The 18,065-nt window shown below is 36.9% G+C and overlaps 1 protein-coding gene across 2 annotated transcripts in view; it reads right to left on the bottom strand.

Moving 5' to 3' along the window:
• THBS2 (thrombospondin 2) overlaps nucleotides 1-18,065 on the bottom strand; it is a 534,332-nt gene that overhangs the window by 156,223 nt on the left and 360,044 nt on the right. For both annotated transcript variants that reach the window (XM_044067817.1, XM_044067825.1), the window contains exon 15: nucleotides 14,057-14,216. In XM_044067817.1, coding sequence (XP_043923752.1) covers nucleotides 14,057-14,216 — 160 coding nt within the window. The remainder of the gene's footprint in view (nucleotides 1-14,056; nucleotides 14,217-18,065) is intronic.

Genomic DNA, 18,065 nt, shown 5'->3' with positions numbered 1-18,065 from the left:
GTGTAATCAAGGAGTGACTCAATTATTTCAACCCTCCTTTTTTCTGCAAGACTTTTATTGAATATAATGCTAAGTTAGCTCAATAACAAATATCAACAATGCAAATGTTTGACAATTAATAAATAACGAACCATTTACAATATATATACATGAATGCATACCTATCATTGATTATCCCATATGCATGCAGGTACTGAAATTAATTGAAAATAACTATTTCAAATTAGTCATTAAATTAACACATAGTTTCTATCAGTTTCCGAATTTAGGCAGATTTGTTGGAGACAGTCAACACCTCACGAATATCCATTTGCCTTCTCACAGAGCAGACTGTTAAAGAAATTCTGCTCCAGGAGTCCTCGCAAACAGGCCTGTAAGACAGGTGCTTTCTCATATCCATTAAAGTAGATACTTGCTTTTTAATTTAAATCTTCAAAATTTGGAGAGATTGAAGATTTCCTTTTTCTAGTAATGGTCTTTCTGGTTACTGCTAAAATAGTCCATAGAAGGTGTCATTGATACTTTCTCAAGAAACTTTGAGAGGGAGAATTAAAAAGAATAACATTTATAGAAAGTAACAATGTGTCTGTCCATATAGCATGAAGAAATGTTATGTTTTCCCAATATAGTGATAAGTTTCCTATTAGCATTACAATGTTCTTTACACCTCCAACAACTGGAATTCCTAAATTTTTAATTTTTGTTAAGTAAATTGGATATAATAAAGGATATAGACTAACAAGTAAACACTTTCTATGAATGAACTACAGAAGTATCATCTATTGTTTTTAACATCACTAACTTGTCATCATGAGAGAAGTCGCTTTCTCTTTCTTGTAATAAGTATTTTTTAGTTCTTTTCTTTTCTTATGCTGTGTTGCTGTTTCCTTTCTAACTAACTTATTTTCAATAAGCAAAACAAGTGATAAAGGGAGACATTAAACAGGAGTTTAAAAGCCTCTAAAAATCAAAGGGAGTCCTCCCATTCAGCATGTATATTTATCTGTTCAGGCTACCACACCCCAACAACCTCTCCATATCTCTGACACTTCATCTTCAATTGTGGTATCAAGATGTTACAGACAAATGAGTTTTAAATGCAATGCAGTAGGTGTACACTTGTTAATGGAAATCCCTCTTCCTGCTCCAAGGGTTTACTGCTTGACCTGTGAGCCAAATCTCCATGTTTCCTCTTATTAAGAATCAGATGCTTGTTCAGGAAGTAATAGAACCAGTTCTCTGGGCAAAGACTTTTATTCAAGAATTCTTTTTTTCTGATGCCAAAGAAGGAAGGATCCTGGAGCCCTGGGCTGGACCTATCCTTTTTAAATCTTCTTGTCAAAATTCGTAAATGTAAACTGTTATCCCTTCAGTCCCTTCTGCCTCTGCTCCCGGCTCTGGCTTTCATGATAAAGTTAGATTTAAAAGATGCCTATCATCACATTCCAACTGGCAAGCTGTTTGGACATTTTAAAGTTTGCTGTATCTGGCTTACATCATCAGTTCTCTGTCTTACCCTTTAGACTCTCCACTGCACAGATGGTATTCACAAAGTATCTGGCCCCAATCATTGTTTATTGCAGACTTTAGGGCATTTATATCTTTCCATTTTTGGGTGGTTGTCTTATCTTTGCAGATTCTTTTTCCAGTTATCAAGAGTCTTTAGCAGCTTTTCAGAATCTTCTACTTATTGTGCATTTTCAAATCAAGATAATCACACCCAATCCCATGCTCTCTAAAATCTCCCCTAAGTAAGGAATCCACCCAAACTAGAAACTACAACTTAATCTATATTCATTATACATCAAGCCCCAACAACTCCCTGCCACTAGATTACAGCTAAAAGTCCCTCCAACTTGCTCCATAACCCATGCCATAAAAGACAAGTAATTATATGAATAGCTTCCCACCTAGTGTTCCATTAACCATCCACATTACCCCCAGATCCTAACCCATACTAAATACTCCCATTTAGAGTCATCCCTAAAAACAAGGGAATTAAACAACCACTATAATATTTATACTAAATCTAGAACATCCAGCTAAAATTAAAATCAACAGCTCAAATAGACAAACAAATAATAATATATCAGCTCCACAAATCAAAATCCAAAACAAAAAATAACCCATCCTCAATTGGTTACAAACAAACACAAAACAAAACTCCCTCTAGACTCCCACCTCAAACTACTCTCTCCCACCATCCCCCCAAGCTCCATCACCATCTTACCTCCTCAACTGGTCTGACACATCATCTAAGTTCTGTCACAAACCAATGGCAACAATCCCACCTTCATGGCTTCCCCTGCAATAAATAGTCTCAAACCAGAAGTCAAAACTCCACTCACCACAAACAGTCACCAGACAGCCACTGTGAGTAAGAGCCCCAGTCCTACTCCCAAAGAACCTTAGTCAGTAGAAACAGTTCAGCTCCTTGAAAACTCCTCAAAAAATACAACTCAACTATCCCTACCATCAACACCTAATAAAAAAAACCTATACCCAGCCCCACTCACTCACATCTCACTAATACCTTAACCCACTCACATTCATCTCATCACACCTCAATCTAGATTATCAGCTGAATTTTACCTTCTACAGATCCTGCAGTTTGAATTTTAATACTACCTTCAAGATACATCCTTCACCAAACCACTCCCCTACCATAATTCACCTAAAACAACCTTGCAAGAAACCAATCTCCCCATAAAGCCTGTCAACCCCTAAAAAACCAAAACCTCTAGTAAGACAGAAATTCCTGGAACCCAAAAATAGAACTCCTAGAATAATAATACAGGACAAATCCCCATACTAAATGGGGTAATCCCTAATATAACACAGCCTCCCCAAACATTTCCAGTGGTCCATACAAACCACATCCCCCCCTCCATAAAGTCAGCACCTAAACCCCACACTCCCTCACCTCTCAAAATTCCTTAACCTCCCTCAACACACACACCAGAAAAAAATATTACTTTACCAAGCAACACAAAAACCATTGCATAAACCACCCAACACCACCAAACTCCCTCCTCCCCTACCTTCCCTTCTTTTCTCTCCTGTTAAAGTTTTCTCCCTCTTTTCATCTCTAACTAAACTTAAAAACCAAAAAACCAAATCTACCACAGCCAGCCAAGAGAATACCTACAAATCGCAGCTGATGTTCTGCCTACAAATGCAGCTTCTGTTTCAAGCCTACCATCCAGAGTCTTGCCTAACCGACCTCCACGAAAGAAAAAGATTGCTCCCACAAAGTCCACATAATACAGAATTCAACCAATTACCGCCACATAGCACTCCTTAATTACTCTCCATGAATTACCTCTTCACTCTCCAAAATACTACTCTCAGGATTACCACTCTAACATACTCCTACCTCCTCTCAACAACCTCTCCCACCTCAACCTCCTTTCCACCACTGCCACACTCTTCTACCCTAACACTATCCTACTCTCCTTTACTAATAAATTACTCCTTCATACTTTCACTATTCTGCCTCTGCTACTGACCATCTCCCACACAAAGCATTTATCTACATCAAACAAACACTCATCCTCCTCACATCAATAACCTATCCACAAACAATGTTCACAGTTAACTGTCTGGTCACCAACTGGTTTCTCTGTTCAACAGATCGAGCCTGTCTCCTTAACTACATCAGTCTCCATAGGGTTCCCTGGGGGTTCCCCCAACCCCTACTCTCCTTAAGGATCTATTCTTTGACCCCCACTCTGCCACCTGTTCTGGCACAATCCCAGCTCTACACTCATACAATACGGCACTCATGCCATACATCATATACTCAATGCAATCCCAAACCCTGCGGAAGCTCCTTTTTCCTCTGTTGAAACATAGTTATCCTTCTCTGTTTAATACGATGCCCAAAAAAAAAACAAACTAAACAAAACCCAACCCTCACAACTCACACACTCCAAACCCTCCAACAACTAAACAACAACTCTCACTTTAACATCACAACACAAAACACAACACCACACTATATACCCAACTGAACACAAAAATTTGAACTTGACAATATCCAACAAAATAAAAAATTCCACAAAAAAACTAATAAAGCTTATAAAAAATAAAACTGGGCAAAGAGCAAAAATAAAGCAATTTCCAATTAAATTCAAAAAAGATTTCAATAGCAAATTTAACCCTTATTCCACCCTACCCCATACTCTCAATATATACCAACCTAAGGCAACCTAATCTAAACAAAATCGCCACTGCTACAACAACACAACAACAATACAAAGCCACAGGCAAGCTCTGGGTTGAACCACACTCTGTCTCTCACTTGCTGAACTGGACTGACGAACTCCCTCACCTCCTTCAGTGGTATCAACTCTCACTCACTCTCCAAAAACTAGTAAACCATCCACCAAATGTCCCATCCTCCCATCCTCCAACCACTAAACCACCAGACCACAAAATCCAAAGATAAGCAGTAAAGCGGTAAACTCTCACTAAAGCCAATAACTCTCTCTAGGTTCTCTCTTGGTCTTATTAAACCTACTCCCACCCACAATTACCTCCACCACTATACCCTACCATACCACCATGCCATCTTCAAAACTTTACTAAAAGCGCAAAAAAACTAAAACCTTGCAACTGGCTATCCCCTCCAAACTCATCCCATCATCCCACCACCCCAACCTTTCTTTCACTCCACTAACTACCTTTTAGCAAGCTCAGATGCTCAATCATAAGCCCTTATTTATTTAACTTCTACGAACTTCTTCTTCTTGTAACATTTGTTAACATCTGGTATTGTCTACTGATGTACTTATGTTCTTCATGTAAAAATATTGTAAAGTAATTGCTATGTAAATTGTTAATCACTATGTAAATCATGTATATACTGTCTGTTTATTTTAACTGTGGGCTTTCAGAAATCTATTCTCTTCCTTGATTACAGAATTGCATTCCTAGAGCACCTGTTAGTTTCTGCCCTGAGAAGAGCTTTTCTTCCTCCAGACAAAGTACAGATGTTTTAACAGTTCTCCCCGATGTTCTACAATCACAGCCTTGTATTTGCAAGGACATTTCTCAGGATTTGGGGTTACATGGCATCAATGATTCTCATGCTCCCCCTGACTAGATTCCACATGAGGAAAATTCAGTTGTACCTCTGATCAATTTGGACTCAACATCTATACCCTTTCTCATTTCAGATCCCAGTTTGGGGATCTGTAGAGTGTGTGACTCTATGGTAGGTAGACCAGATGTCTTGATATCCAGGTCTCCCACTCTCCTTTCATTTAGTCACTATAGATGCATCAGACCTAGCATGGGAAGTGGTTTCCAAAAGGATAAAAGTGCAAGTTATGTAGAGCCCTTTAGACTGATAGAAGTACATAAATGTCAGAGAGAGATTTTGGCAGTGATCAGTGCTTTGAAAACTTTAAACCATCTCTGGTCCCCAGGACCTTTGAAAGTTTACACAGACAACCCCGCAGTGAAGTAATACACAAACAGACAAAAGAGTACCAGATCCTCTTCTCTTTCCAAACGTATTACGATAACCTGGGAGATAGCAGCTCAGCTCATGTTGACTCTTCAGGCTTTATACATTTTGTTAGACAAAATTTGATTGCTGACAAGCTCAGCAGGAACAGGATAGGACTTCCCTCCTTCACCCATGGAAACTTCATCCTGGAGCCTTCCATGAATTGATCCAACTGTCGGAACACCTCAGGAATAACCATTTGCCTTCTCACAGAGCAGACTGTTAATGAAATTCTGCTCCAGGAGTCCTTGCAAACAGGTCCGCAAGACAGGTGCTTTCTCATATCCATGGATGGGAATGTTCATGAATACTTTTACACCTTTTCCAATGATACCTAGGGTTTTTCTAAAGATCCAGAAGGACTCTCCAAAAACTGTGGTGGCGATTCCCTTTTGGCCTGGATAACAGACTCTCATGGAATGGATTTGTTCACAAAAATAGGGGTTGTTTGATACACTCCATCCTAAAAACTCTTCATCTAACTGCATGGATAATAGAATTTTAACACCTTTTAGACACCATTTAGACACCTACTTTTCGGAGGACATTAGGCAGGTATGAAAAAAAAGTTCCTGCTAGGAAATGACGTATATGCAAATGCTAAAGCTTTTATGGTTGGCACCTAAGAACCAAGACTCTCTTCAAGCCTGTTTGCCTCTGGCTCTTGATTATTCATGTGAGTTACAGTCCCTGGCCTTTCTTATTCATTTATCAATGAGCAAGTGTCATCCGTATCTTTTCTTCTGCCCTCTGAACCCCACTCATACTTTCTAACCATATTCAAGTTAAACAGTTTTTAGAAGGGTTTATTTATTTTATTTGAACTTTTATTTTGAATTTGTTAACTGAAGGTAAAGCACTGATCCCACTGGACCTATTTCAGTTTCAGCTCGGGGTAAATACAGTAGATACATGACATAATGTACAGAGTGAATGACAAAATGCAATATGTACATACCTATTATATACAAAGTGAGTATCATAACTGGCTTGATATCACCAATTAAAAACTGTAATTAATATAGATTTTTAAAGTCACATAGGCATAAAAACACCAATATATATAATTGATAGGTCACTTAACTATTGCACTTATATTTTTATTACACTCATATAATTTTCATCATTTTGTTTCTAAGAAAACATTTGATGTTTATTAGATCAAAACAGAAAAAAGGAATTTTTTTTACCATTTACAATCTTTGGTATCTTTACGGAGGGCATTATTTTTATCTCCCTTTTTGATAACATAAATGTGTTTTCTTATTCTGTCCTTCAAACACCTACTAGTCATACCTACATAGTAGGTGTTACACCCTAAGCAAAGATAAATATATGTATACTAGTCCTCTAGAATTGCAACTAGATAATCCTGGTACTGAAATCATATAATTTACATGCTTTAGGCTAATGTAGGGTCCTTCTAATATATATCGACACATACTACACCCCCACAGTTATACATTCATTTGTTCTTAAGTGAACATACCACAGATTGTAAAGGGTACAAAAAATTCCTTTTATATATTGGTGTTTGTATGTCTATGTGTGTTAAAAAGAATCTATATTAATTAAGGCTTTTAACTGATGATTAAACATTAAACATGATTAAACATCTGACATTTTTAGATGTTTTTCATTGGTTTATATGTTTTATAAAACAACTGTTTGTTATGATGGTATTCTGAAGAAGTCTGGTTATATTTGACGAAAGTGAAGAATAAATGTGTGATACGCTGAAGGTTTTCTTCCTGAATTTTTGTTTCATTTGCTGTTGAATAATATTTTTTGTTAGGATCCATCCACCTAGGTTGCTCCTCCTCCTTAGGATCTTAACTTTGTGTTTGAAATGATTATTCTTTTTTCATTGGAACCAGTCCATCATGCTGAATTGAGGTTCTTAAAATTGAAGACCTCTTCTACTCATTGCTCTTACTTCAAGTAGGAAAGTATATGAGTTACAAGGGTCTACTTCACATGACTGAAATTTCATTTGACTGACTTTCATTTGACCAAGACCAAAATACCTAATTTTCAAAATACTGAACACTCACTTGACTGAAACTCATAATACTGAAACATTGCAATGCTAAATTTCAAAATACTAACACTTAAACCATAGACATGCACACTCACAACAACAATAACTAACTCTTTTCAGAACTTAAAAACTACTTATGTATCCTCTTAACAGAAACTATATAATATAAAACCATACTAGGTGGGGGGCTGTGCTCCCCTCACCCCCCAACTATATATAGTAACTCCAGGGTCACACTACAATCAGGAAAAGGGCATATACCTTTAACTTACATTATAGTAGTCTACAGACTCCCACTACTGCTGGGAACGCACAAAACATCCGCCATATTACTTGAGATACTTCCCATAAAAATGTAAACAGACATACCCACATTTGGAAACGTTGCAACACTACTTTCTACATGACTATCGGTATTCTGACAATCAATTATAAGTTACAGTAATTCTTTTTATCACAAGCAAGTCACAGGAGAAGGGAAACATACATCATGTCTATGGCTTACAATTCAGTATAATGAGATTCAGTCAAATGCGTTTTCAGTATTTTGAAAATTCGGTATTATGGTCTCGATCAAATGAAATTCAGTCAAATGAAATTTCAGTCATATGAAGTAGACCCAAGTTACAAGTACTTGGTGAGTCAACCCTATGTCATTTTTCTCAAGGACAGGGTTTCTTTGTGAGTTATCTTTTTTTTATGCTAAAAGTCTTATCAGGGTTTACTTTAACACAGACAATTAAGCTCCCTGTTTTCTTTTTGGAACCAAAGAAGAAGGGAGAAAGGAGTTATCACACTCTGGATGGTTACAGGCTGCTCAGACACTACCTTGGCAACACTTGAACCTTCAGGAAAGCTGACTAGCTACTTGTTTCCTATGAAGGTAAGAAGAAAGGGCAGCTAGTGTTACAGCAGACTATTTCCAGGTATCAATCTCATGTTATATTTACCATAATAAGAAATTCCAGGCAGGGGAAGGGTGGACTCAAGAAGTATTCCAGAGTAGCAGTTTGGCCCTCTGTATATACCTTTACAAAGTATTACAAATTGAATTATTTTTCCAGGTCTAGAACACTCTTTGCTAGGACCATTCTCCAGGGGCTCCTGAAGTGTTACTTTATTTGACACATCCCTTCTTAGTTTCTAAACTCTGGTAATCTACCCAAATAGCTTAGGCTACAGCAACAGTAATCTGTATGTTGGACACAGTACAGTTGTCTAAGTAAACTTACCGTAAGAACAGATGTTATAATAGATCACTGTTGCAATAGCCACCCCTCCATTCAGCCCTCCCCCCTTATTTTATTTTTTTTCCTTTTGTGTTGCCTGAGTGTGGATTATACATCCTTTCGTATATTGTTTACTGTTGGGCTTCTTTCCTAGCATTGTTCTTTCAAGGCTTTTAACTACCTTTTTAGGGAAAAAAAATGTTCTGAGGACACTCGCTCTCTAAATGTCTTTGTGTGGAGCTCCTCTTGAGCTCCTGACAGACTGTGTGGGAGGTGCCTTTAAGCTTTGAAATCTGGATAGTCACAAGAGGTAGGACCCAAACAGTTTAGGCTACTATAACAGTGATCTATTGAACATCTAGTGTTATGGTAAGTTTACTTACACAACAGTACTTTCCCTTTTAAAGTTATTTTCTTGGGAAAGCCCCCAGTGTGAGGATCTGCACCCCCACACCCCCACAACTATAAAATTGCCATACCTTTGAAAAAAGGCAATACTCCAAGACACTGCTTTCTCAGACATAGTCCCTATTTTTACACACACAGTCTCGATGTTTGGGACTTGCACATTGAGTCTCAGAGTTTAAAACTGTTACCCTTATATTTTATAAGATGGCAGCGTCTGTGTACAAAATGTGAAGATGTCCAGTTTGGGTGGTGTTGAATTAGAGGTATATGTCAGCACGGAGTATTTTTTGAATTTTTGCCATTTCTGACATACAGTACTAAATATAGTAGGATATGTAAAGTATTGACTTTTGGTACTATAAGTGGAGTAGTCTACAGATTTAGATGTTGAATGATTTTTGACGGTGTTTGAATGCATTGACTTACTTGTATTTTAATGTGGTCACAGAGTTTGCAAAGAAGGGTTTGGAAGTAAGCAATCCAAAGCTTTTGTGGACATTCCTCATGCTAGCCATTTAGTTAATAGGAATGCCTTCAAAGAAATTTTGGAGCACTGCAACATTATTAGCAAGCATGATTAGATGATAGATAATGTGCCAGAGTTATAATATTTTGATGAGACTAACATGTCAAAAATTGCTCTGGTAATCTTTAATATTGGCTTCTGAGATTCAGCTGAGGTGGTTCTGTGCCTGCTGAAAGGATGATAAGCACTTGTTTGTAATTTATGGGTGGAAACAAGAATTAATTATAGTTAAGTTACTGACTTTGGGTAATGCATGTGTAATAGAACTTTAGACATTTTTGGTGAAAGACTATTTAACATATGTTTATTCTCAAAGAGCAGGGTACATACTTTTGAAATAGAAGTATTCTGGCCAGTTTATTGATTGGTATGCGTCTGAAAAAAATCTATGATACAGGCTGCTGCTTCAGGGAAGGGAGGCAGCTTACAGACTGTATAATGTTATTGTTTTTTGAACACTACATATTATGTAGTGAAAATAAAAATGTTATTTCATGTATTAAGATAAATTTGTTGATGATTAGCTAATGTATTTATTATGCATAGAGTCATACATGAATAACTAGGTTATCAATTTGCAGACTGTTACAGTCTAGCCAATAATCAGAGATCAGAATCCAACCTTATACCTTGTATTTGGGAGGTAAAATCTTTAACCACTATGCCAAACCCTATTATTAATACATTATTAATTATGAAGGCATAACTGTTAAAGAGGAAGATCATTTTTATAGCCGGTAAAACTGTGAAAGGGAAGAATTATCTTAATAAGGATGTCAGAAAGAAGAAGACAGAAATATAAGACAGACAGAGAAGTTGTTGATAGGCTCTGACTAGGTCATGAGTTTTCATAGGATGATTTACAGGGTTTTCATTAGGTGGTTGTAGCAGTTTCTTTTATAATCAAAGCTGTTAACAAGCTAAGACCAATCTGCTTGACTGTTGGTTATGACAGGGTTGAGGTGGGTTTGGTTAGCAGTGGGCTTGGGTAACTTAAAGTTGTATGGTGTCTAACAGCAGCACTCATGGTCTTAGACTAGTGGTGATCTGAACTGGTTGACAATCAAGTGTCTAAAAAAGAACCAAATCAGGTACCTCCTGTAGGAAGGAAGAAAGGCTGCTAACAGTTATATGTTACTGAAATAAATTTAGATAATGTGAATTAAATATCACTTTGGGCAGAACATAGATATCTCTATGTTTTAAATCCTAGTTGTTGAAAATAATCAGTTATGTAATAAATGTTTCTATTGTTATGTGACCATTTATGAACAACAGCAAAAGCAATAATAATTTCAGATACGCAGATTAACGTTTTAGATTATAACAGATCGCATGCAGGCAAGTACATAATATAAAGCTGTCATGTATTTATTTTTTCTTTCTGTTCATTCTAACATTTAAAAGCAGAGGCATATATACCTTATTGGAAGAACAGGCAAACATTTTTTGTCTAAAGTTCAGACCATACTTTTTTAGATTCTTTCCTAAAACATATACTGAATAAGAAGAACATGAATTTGGCAAAATCGCTCTGTGCAAAAGAAGGATTTTGTATCAGGTCTCACATTGTAATGTGAAAATGTTTGCCTATTGAAATATCAGGACTCAAACTGACAAGTCCCAACATGCATATAAGAAGATGGAACATGCTGGAGAAGAGCAGATATCGAGCATCATTGTTGTGCTTTAAATGTCTTTATTACAAGGGAGCGAGCACCCCTGCATTTCCATATCCCCAAACATATATACAACCCAGAGAGTGCCATACAATGGAGATAAGGGAATAGTAATCTCGGACTTAGATGTAACTCTGGATTTTCAACTCTTCATTCTCCACATTAAAGGCTGCCCCAACCTTTCACATGGTTACTGTGGAAAGCAGTTTTCTTCGTGCCATAAATTCATGAGGCGACAGGTGCTGACTGAGGTTTCTTTTTTGGGGATAAGCTCTTTATCTATGTTTATAAGGGCCTCAGGGCCATTTGCCTAGTAACCTCCTGTTATCCTATGATCCTATGAGCACACCACTATTCTGCTGTAACAGGAATGTTTTCTAAAATTGTCAATGTATGAATGCTGGCATTGCTTTTCCTATAGGACTTTCTGACCAAAATGTGGTGGCAATGTTACTGTTTAAAAAGTGGTAATATGAAATGAGCTGTCACATTTCAAAAAAGTAAACCTATACCTCAGACAAATGAAAATAGACTGACTGTGGTGCAGGTTTGTTTTAAACAGAAATTTTTATGATGGAGTGATGAAAGAAAAAGCACTGAATCAAAGTATTTGTTCTTACATCTATGGCTGCAGATGGATTAATCCTAGATGACTGGAAGAGTAAAAGAAATCTACTTTAAATTTGCAACTGATTACCTTATTTAGTTGATTCATTATTTACAAATGCCAGTGCAAAAAACTGAGTTACATGGTGATAAAAAAATATCAAACAGCAGAAACAGGAATATTTAACAAGAGGCTGTAGGTTTTCTTTATCTTTTTTTCATTTACCTATTCTCATTAATATAAGATATGTCAAAAACAATTAATTATATTGAAATGTCAATAAAAATATATTTTGATGCTATTAGTAATGCATTGAGAGGTAACGAGTATAAACTGAACCCTTTGGAAATTGGACTGAGCCAATGTGTATTACCTTCTATGTTTTGGTGTGTCAAACACAGCCCATGGTCCTTTTTTTTGTAGCATTTCATAAATTCTATTTAATTACATTTTAATAACATCAGCAAAAGAAAAAAATATTACAGACTCAAGCGTATCCATGAAAAATATATTAATAATGCAATATTTCTTCTCCCCATTAATTTAGTGCTTTATTGTATAGTCCCTATAAAGCTGACATGGTTAAGGGCTATGGTGCTATGATCTGCTTCACTGCCCAGTAGTAAATTATCAAAATCTAAAATCTAGAGGCCTCCAGGGGTATGGTCATTCAAGTGACACCATTGGTACTAAACAGATTAAAGTATATAGAAATACATTCATGTCACACTACTGGAACTAAACAGATTAAAGTGTATAGAAATTACACAAATATGAATCACTAAATAATTAATTTCACTGAAAATATGGCCTCAAAGCATGCATGATATATGCAATGCTGCCATAGCTAGATGCCCATGCCATCCACATCATCCACACTCAAGAATCAGCTTCTTTCTGACCATCCCACCAGACAGAGTCTGTCTCACCACTCTCTCTGGATTTCATTGCCTTCCAGTGCTGACTTATTCACAGTACCTTACTGCATCACACTTGTTACTAAGCCAAAGAATTATAAAGTCTAGACAGTCAGAGGCAGATTAAAGTAGCTTGTCACAATTTAGCAATACATACCCACTTATCCATTAAAAAATAAGTAAATCAATGATCAATGATCAACCGCAGTGTTTTAAAAAGTGAATAAATAAAAATAATTTAATTCAGAAAGAATGAGTTAAGCATTATAGCTAAATAAAATAAGCAGAAAAAACACAAGGTTGCACAGAGAAAAACAAAAAATAATAATTTGAACCAATAAATTAACAAGAAAGAAGAAAATCTGTGTACAGCTAAATATTTTCTTAGCTATTTCTTAAATAAAGTAATTACTGAGCTCAAACCTCTCAGTAGCAAAATGTCTAGATGTCATAGTTATCAACATACATTCAGGGAACAGACTCAGGTCTGTACTTCACAGGCTTCAAGGTAGCAGTGTATATTACTTTTTTTTTCTTTTTTTTGCTCTTTGTGCCCTGATTATCAACTATTTGGCTTCCTCAATTTCCATACAGAAGTCATAGATGCAGTTAAGCAGATTTTCACATTTACCTCTTACTGAATTTCATTTCCTGCTCCTAACTAGCCATCTCCTTTCTAATTGTGCTTTTACAGCTCTTTAGTTCTGTTACCTAGGTTTATTCACAGATAATATTATTTTGTCTGCTGTATATTTCACAGTTTATGTATGATTGCTGTAAATAATTGTTGTGCTTCCCAACAGAAGACAGTAACAAACTTTAGCCAACTTCTTGCCCTTTCTTGCACTGCATAGAAAAAGGTCACAAGTTCTCCTATTTTTCACACTACTGAAAAATACACATTGCTTATGCTATCAAATATTTTTAGTCTACCTGACACAGATTTTATAAGATGAATTGCAGCTCACAATTCTTTTACCGTCTGGTTCAGAAAACAGTGGCACTTTTATTTGGAAACATCACATTGCCATATGCTTCAGATAGCTCAGTGCAAACTATGTCATGCTAACTCATCTCAGTATCTAAACTTAGGGGCAAATTCCATAATTTCGCTGATGTACGTTTAACACTTACCATCCCCATCAATATCAACAGCACACGCATCTCCTTCCCCATTATTGTCTGTATCAATCTGCGCAGGATTGTTCACAAAAGGACAGTTGTCACACTGGTCTCCTACTTCATCTTTGTCATAGTCGTACTGGTGTGGGTTGTAAAGCAATGGACAGTTATCCTGCAAAACAAAGTGATTGATTGTGACTGACATGCTAGTTTGCTGTTCCTTACTATGTCATACAGAAATTATGCATTTCACCACACATTAAACACATTGTTGACAAAAGTCGTGAACCAAAACCTGTCGGGTATGAGTCTGAGATAGAGGACACTATGTCCTCAGACTTGACTCTCCTTTGGAGGAACTTTCCTTCAGGGATACAGTATTAAAGATGTTGCAGCATTTTCAATGGGAAGGCAAACAGGTGTCAGACATGCAAAAATATAATGAAGTGATGCACATGGGGACTCAAAACCATCTGCCATCCTCCAGTCCTTGAGGCTTTGCAAGATACCTTTGCCATGGCTTTCTATGAACCCTGAACCCAACCTCCAGCCTCCAAGAAGCTTGACAATGTTATAAAGGTACAGACTCCCATATGTATGCATATATATATATATATATATATATATATATATATATATATATATATATATATATATATATATATATGTGTATGTGTATATATATATATATATATATATATATATATATATATATATTTATTTTACATTTCTTGACCTGGATAGTCCGTCTGGGTGTGAGCCCATTTTCAGTGGAGGCCAAGGGAGAAAAGCTCCAATAAAACAAATACAACATTGACAGGTACAGTGTCGGTTTACATAGAATTTAACAGAAATACCTAGCGACAATAAAGAAAGTACAATATACAGTAGGCACTTTAGTGAAAAGGAGAAAGTTATTACAATATAGTAAAGTCATATCTATATCTATATATATATATATATATATATATATATATATATATATATATATATATATATATATATATATATATATATATATATTTTTTTTTTTTTTTTTTGAGGGCAGGGGTCCATCTTTAGTTGATCATTTGAGTATACTTTAATACGTGTACATATGTATACCCTTACAAAAGAAAATAAATTATCAAATTATATTCTTATTGTAGGCAGCTGACAGGTGGTAACAAACAACTGGGAGTGGGATATAGGAGTCTATAAAATTTAGGGGATGAAATTTGATGTGGGCTTATGTGGTATTAGCCTTGCTTGGTGCAGGAGCAGAGACAGTTTTTAGTGAGGTGGTCTTTGAGCAGAGTTTTGAAATGGTGTAGGTTGGTAGCATTTAGGATGTGTTGAGGGATTGAGTTCCAAAGTTTAGAAATGTGGTGAAAGTAGAGGGTATCCCCGGCTTTGTTGTTGCTTTTGGATACTTGGAGGAATGTTTTGTGTGAGGATTGGAGTTGCTGAGTGTTGGCATATGATTGGAGTAATTGTTGTAGGGCTGGGGTTCTGTTTGGCTGGTATATTAGTTGGTGAGTAAAGACAAGTTGGGTATAGGTTAGCTGTTGTGGGAATTCTAGCCAATCTATTTGTTGTAGGGCAGGGCATTGGTGGGACCTATATGGGGAGCTAGTGCCAAACTTGGCTATTTTATTGTAGGCTGATTCCAGTTTGGTAAGGTCAGTTTTGTTAAGGTTTGTAAAGATGGGAGAAGCATAGAGAACAGTAGATAAGAGATGAGTCCTGGCGATGCTTAGTCTAGAATGGCTAGTTAGGAAAGGATTAATTCGGTAAAGAGAGTCTATTTGATGTGTGTTTTTTTAATGGTTTGAGAGAGGTGTAGGTCAAATTTTAAATTTCTATCAATTGTGGCATCTAGTAATTTGGTATGTGAGCTGGTGTTTATGATTGTGTTGTTGGAGGAGTGGATATGAAAAGAGGCTAAGGGATTGGGTGTTTTGGTGGGGAGAAATAGCATGAGTTTGGCCTTGTTTGGGTTCAGTATGAGGTTAGTGTTAGTTAGCCAGGTTTCTACTTCTAGGACGGATTGTTGTGTTATAGCCTGTAGTTGTGTTAGAGAGGGGGCGGAGCATATCAGGGTAGAGTCATCTGCATATTGGATGACAGAGGCAAAAGATCTGGATTTATGGAGTTGATTTGAGAAGATGGTAAAAAGTAGGGGGCCTAATACAGAGCCTTGTGGAACTCCTATGTTAACAGGGAGCAAAGATGATAGCTCCTGTTCCCATCTAAAAACCTGCTGACATTTGGTTAGATAGCTGTGGAACCAAGCTAGGGAAGAATAACTGAGATGTAATGTGGCCAGTTCTGACAACAGTTTTTGGTGTGAAAGTAGAGATCTAGAAAGATGGATGAGACATATTTATTCAGATTTCTGTGTTCATTTATTGTGTTAATAAAACTGAGGAGGGCTGTTGTGGTGCTGTGGTGGGACTGGAAATCCTGTTGTGTGTTTGATAGGAGGTTATTGTAGAGAAGGTAGTTTAGAAGCTGGGAGTGAATACATTGTTCTAGTATTTTGAAGAGGTGAAAGAATGGCAATGTGCCTGTAATTAGTAAGCTCGGTAGAGTTGCCACCTTTATGCAGTGGGGTGATGTAGGAGACTTTCCAGATTAGTGGCACATAGTTCTCAGAGATAGAGTGGTTGATGAGGATAGAAATGGGGTAGGCTATGGCGTCAGAGGCAACTTTGAGGAATTCTGATGGGAGGTTGTCAGCAGCTAGGCTGGTGGACTTGAGCTTACTGAGTAGTTTTTTTATGGTATGGGTTGGGACGGGGTTAAAAGGAGAAGGAGTTTACACCCTATTTGTTGGCTACAGGGATTGTAGTAGTGATGTTTTGGTCATAGTCAATAAGTGAGTGAATTGTGTTTATGAAAAAGGAATTGAATTGTGTTGCAATGTTATAATTTGATGGGGGTGTGGTAGGATTGGGGTGACGTACTACCAGGTTACAGGAGTTTGTTTATAGTGGCTCAGAATTTTTGGGGGTTGTTTTTGTTTCTTTGCTGTGCAGTGATGTAGTAGGCTTTTTTGTCAGCTTTTATCTGGGATTTGGCTTTATTCCTAACTTGTTTGAAAAGTAGAAGGTTGTCATTGCTTTTGTTAGTTAGCCAGTGTTCCCTTGGGTAGCCTTGTCCCTTTCTTTTAATAGGTCTTTGGTGTTGTTTCGAAGCCAGGGTGTGTGGTGATGATGTTTTATTCTAGCTATTCTGCAGGGGTCCAGGCTGTTTAGGATGTTGAGGAAGGTGGTGTTAAAATGTTGAACAGCATCATCTAGTGGTAGTGCTTTGAGGTGGGACCAGTTAATTTTTTGGAAAAGGGGGTTGAAAATGTGGGTATTACATTTTTTCTTGTTGTGGATTAGCCTATAGACTACTTGTCTAGGTGGACTAAGACTGTTTTTGATTAGGTATGTTGGTAGGTGATCACTTATGGTACTGGGGAGGTATCCTGCTAGAAGGGGTGTGTTATTTTTATTTGTGAGATTCCAATCCAGGATGGATTGTCTGTTGGAAGTTTTGTCTATTCTTGTGGGGTTTTGTATGAGCTGGGAGAAACCATATAGGTTTTTGAAACTGGCTTGGTTATTGGAGTTATAGGTGGACCAGTCAGTGTTGAGGTCACCCATAATTATGGTTTCTTGGTGGAAGGTTGTGGATAGCCAGTGAAGTATGTCTTCAACTGTGCTAGTGTTATCCCCTGGAGGAATATAGATAGCCACTATGGTTAGTGTTTTGTTGTTGTTGATATTCAGTTTGCTGATGAGTAATTCTGCATTGTTAGATATAGGAAGTGTGATGTTGATAACTTCTAGGGTTAGGTTTTGTTTAAATATTATTGCTACATCTCCTCCATGTTTATTTTGATGATCGAATCTATATATGTTGAACCCTGGGGGGAAGTATTTCATTGTTTTTGACATGTGGCTTAAGCCAAGTTTCAGTCAAAATGGTTATGTCAGGGGAATGTAAGTCAATTAGTGCATGGAGGTCATGGATTTTGTTTAGTATACTT

This window comes from Protopterus annectens, chromosome 1.part0, assembly GCF_019279795.1.
Source record: "Protopterus annectens isolate FY-2018-M chromosome 1.part0, PAN1.0, whole genome shotgun sequence".
NCBI lineage: Eukaryota > Metazoa > Chordata > Ceratodontiformes > Protopteridae > Protopterus > Protopterus annectens.
The sequence above is the reverse complement of the archived record's forward strand: the minus strand, read 5'-3'. Positions and strand labels throughout refer to the sequence as shown.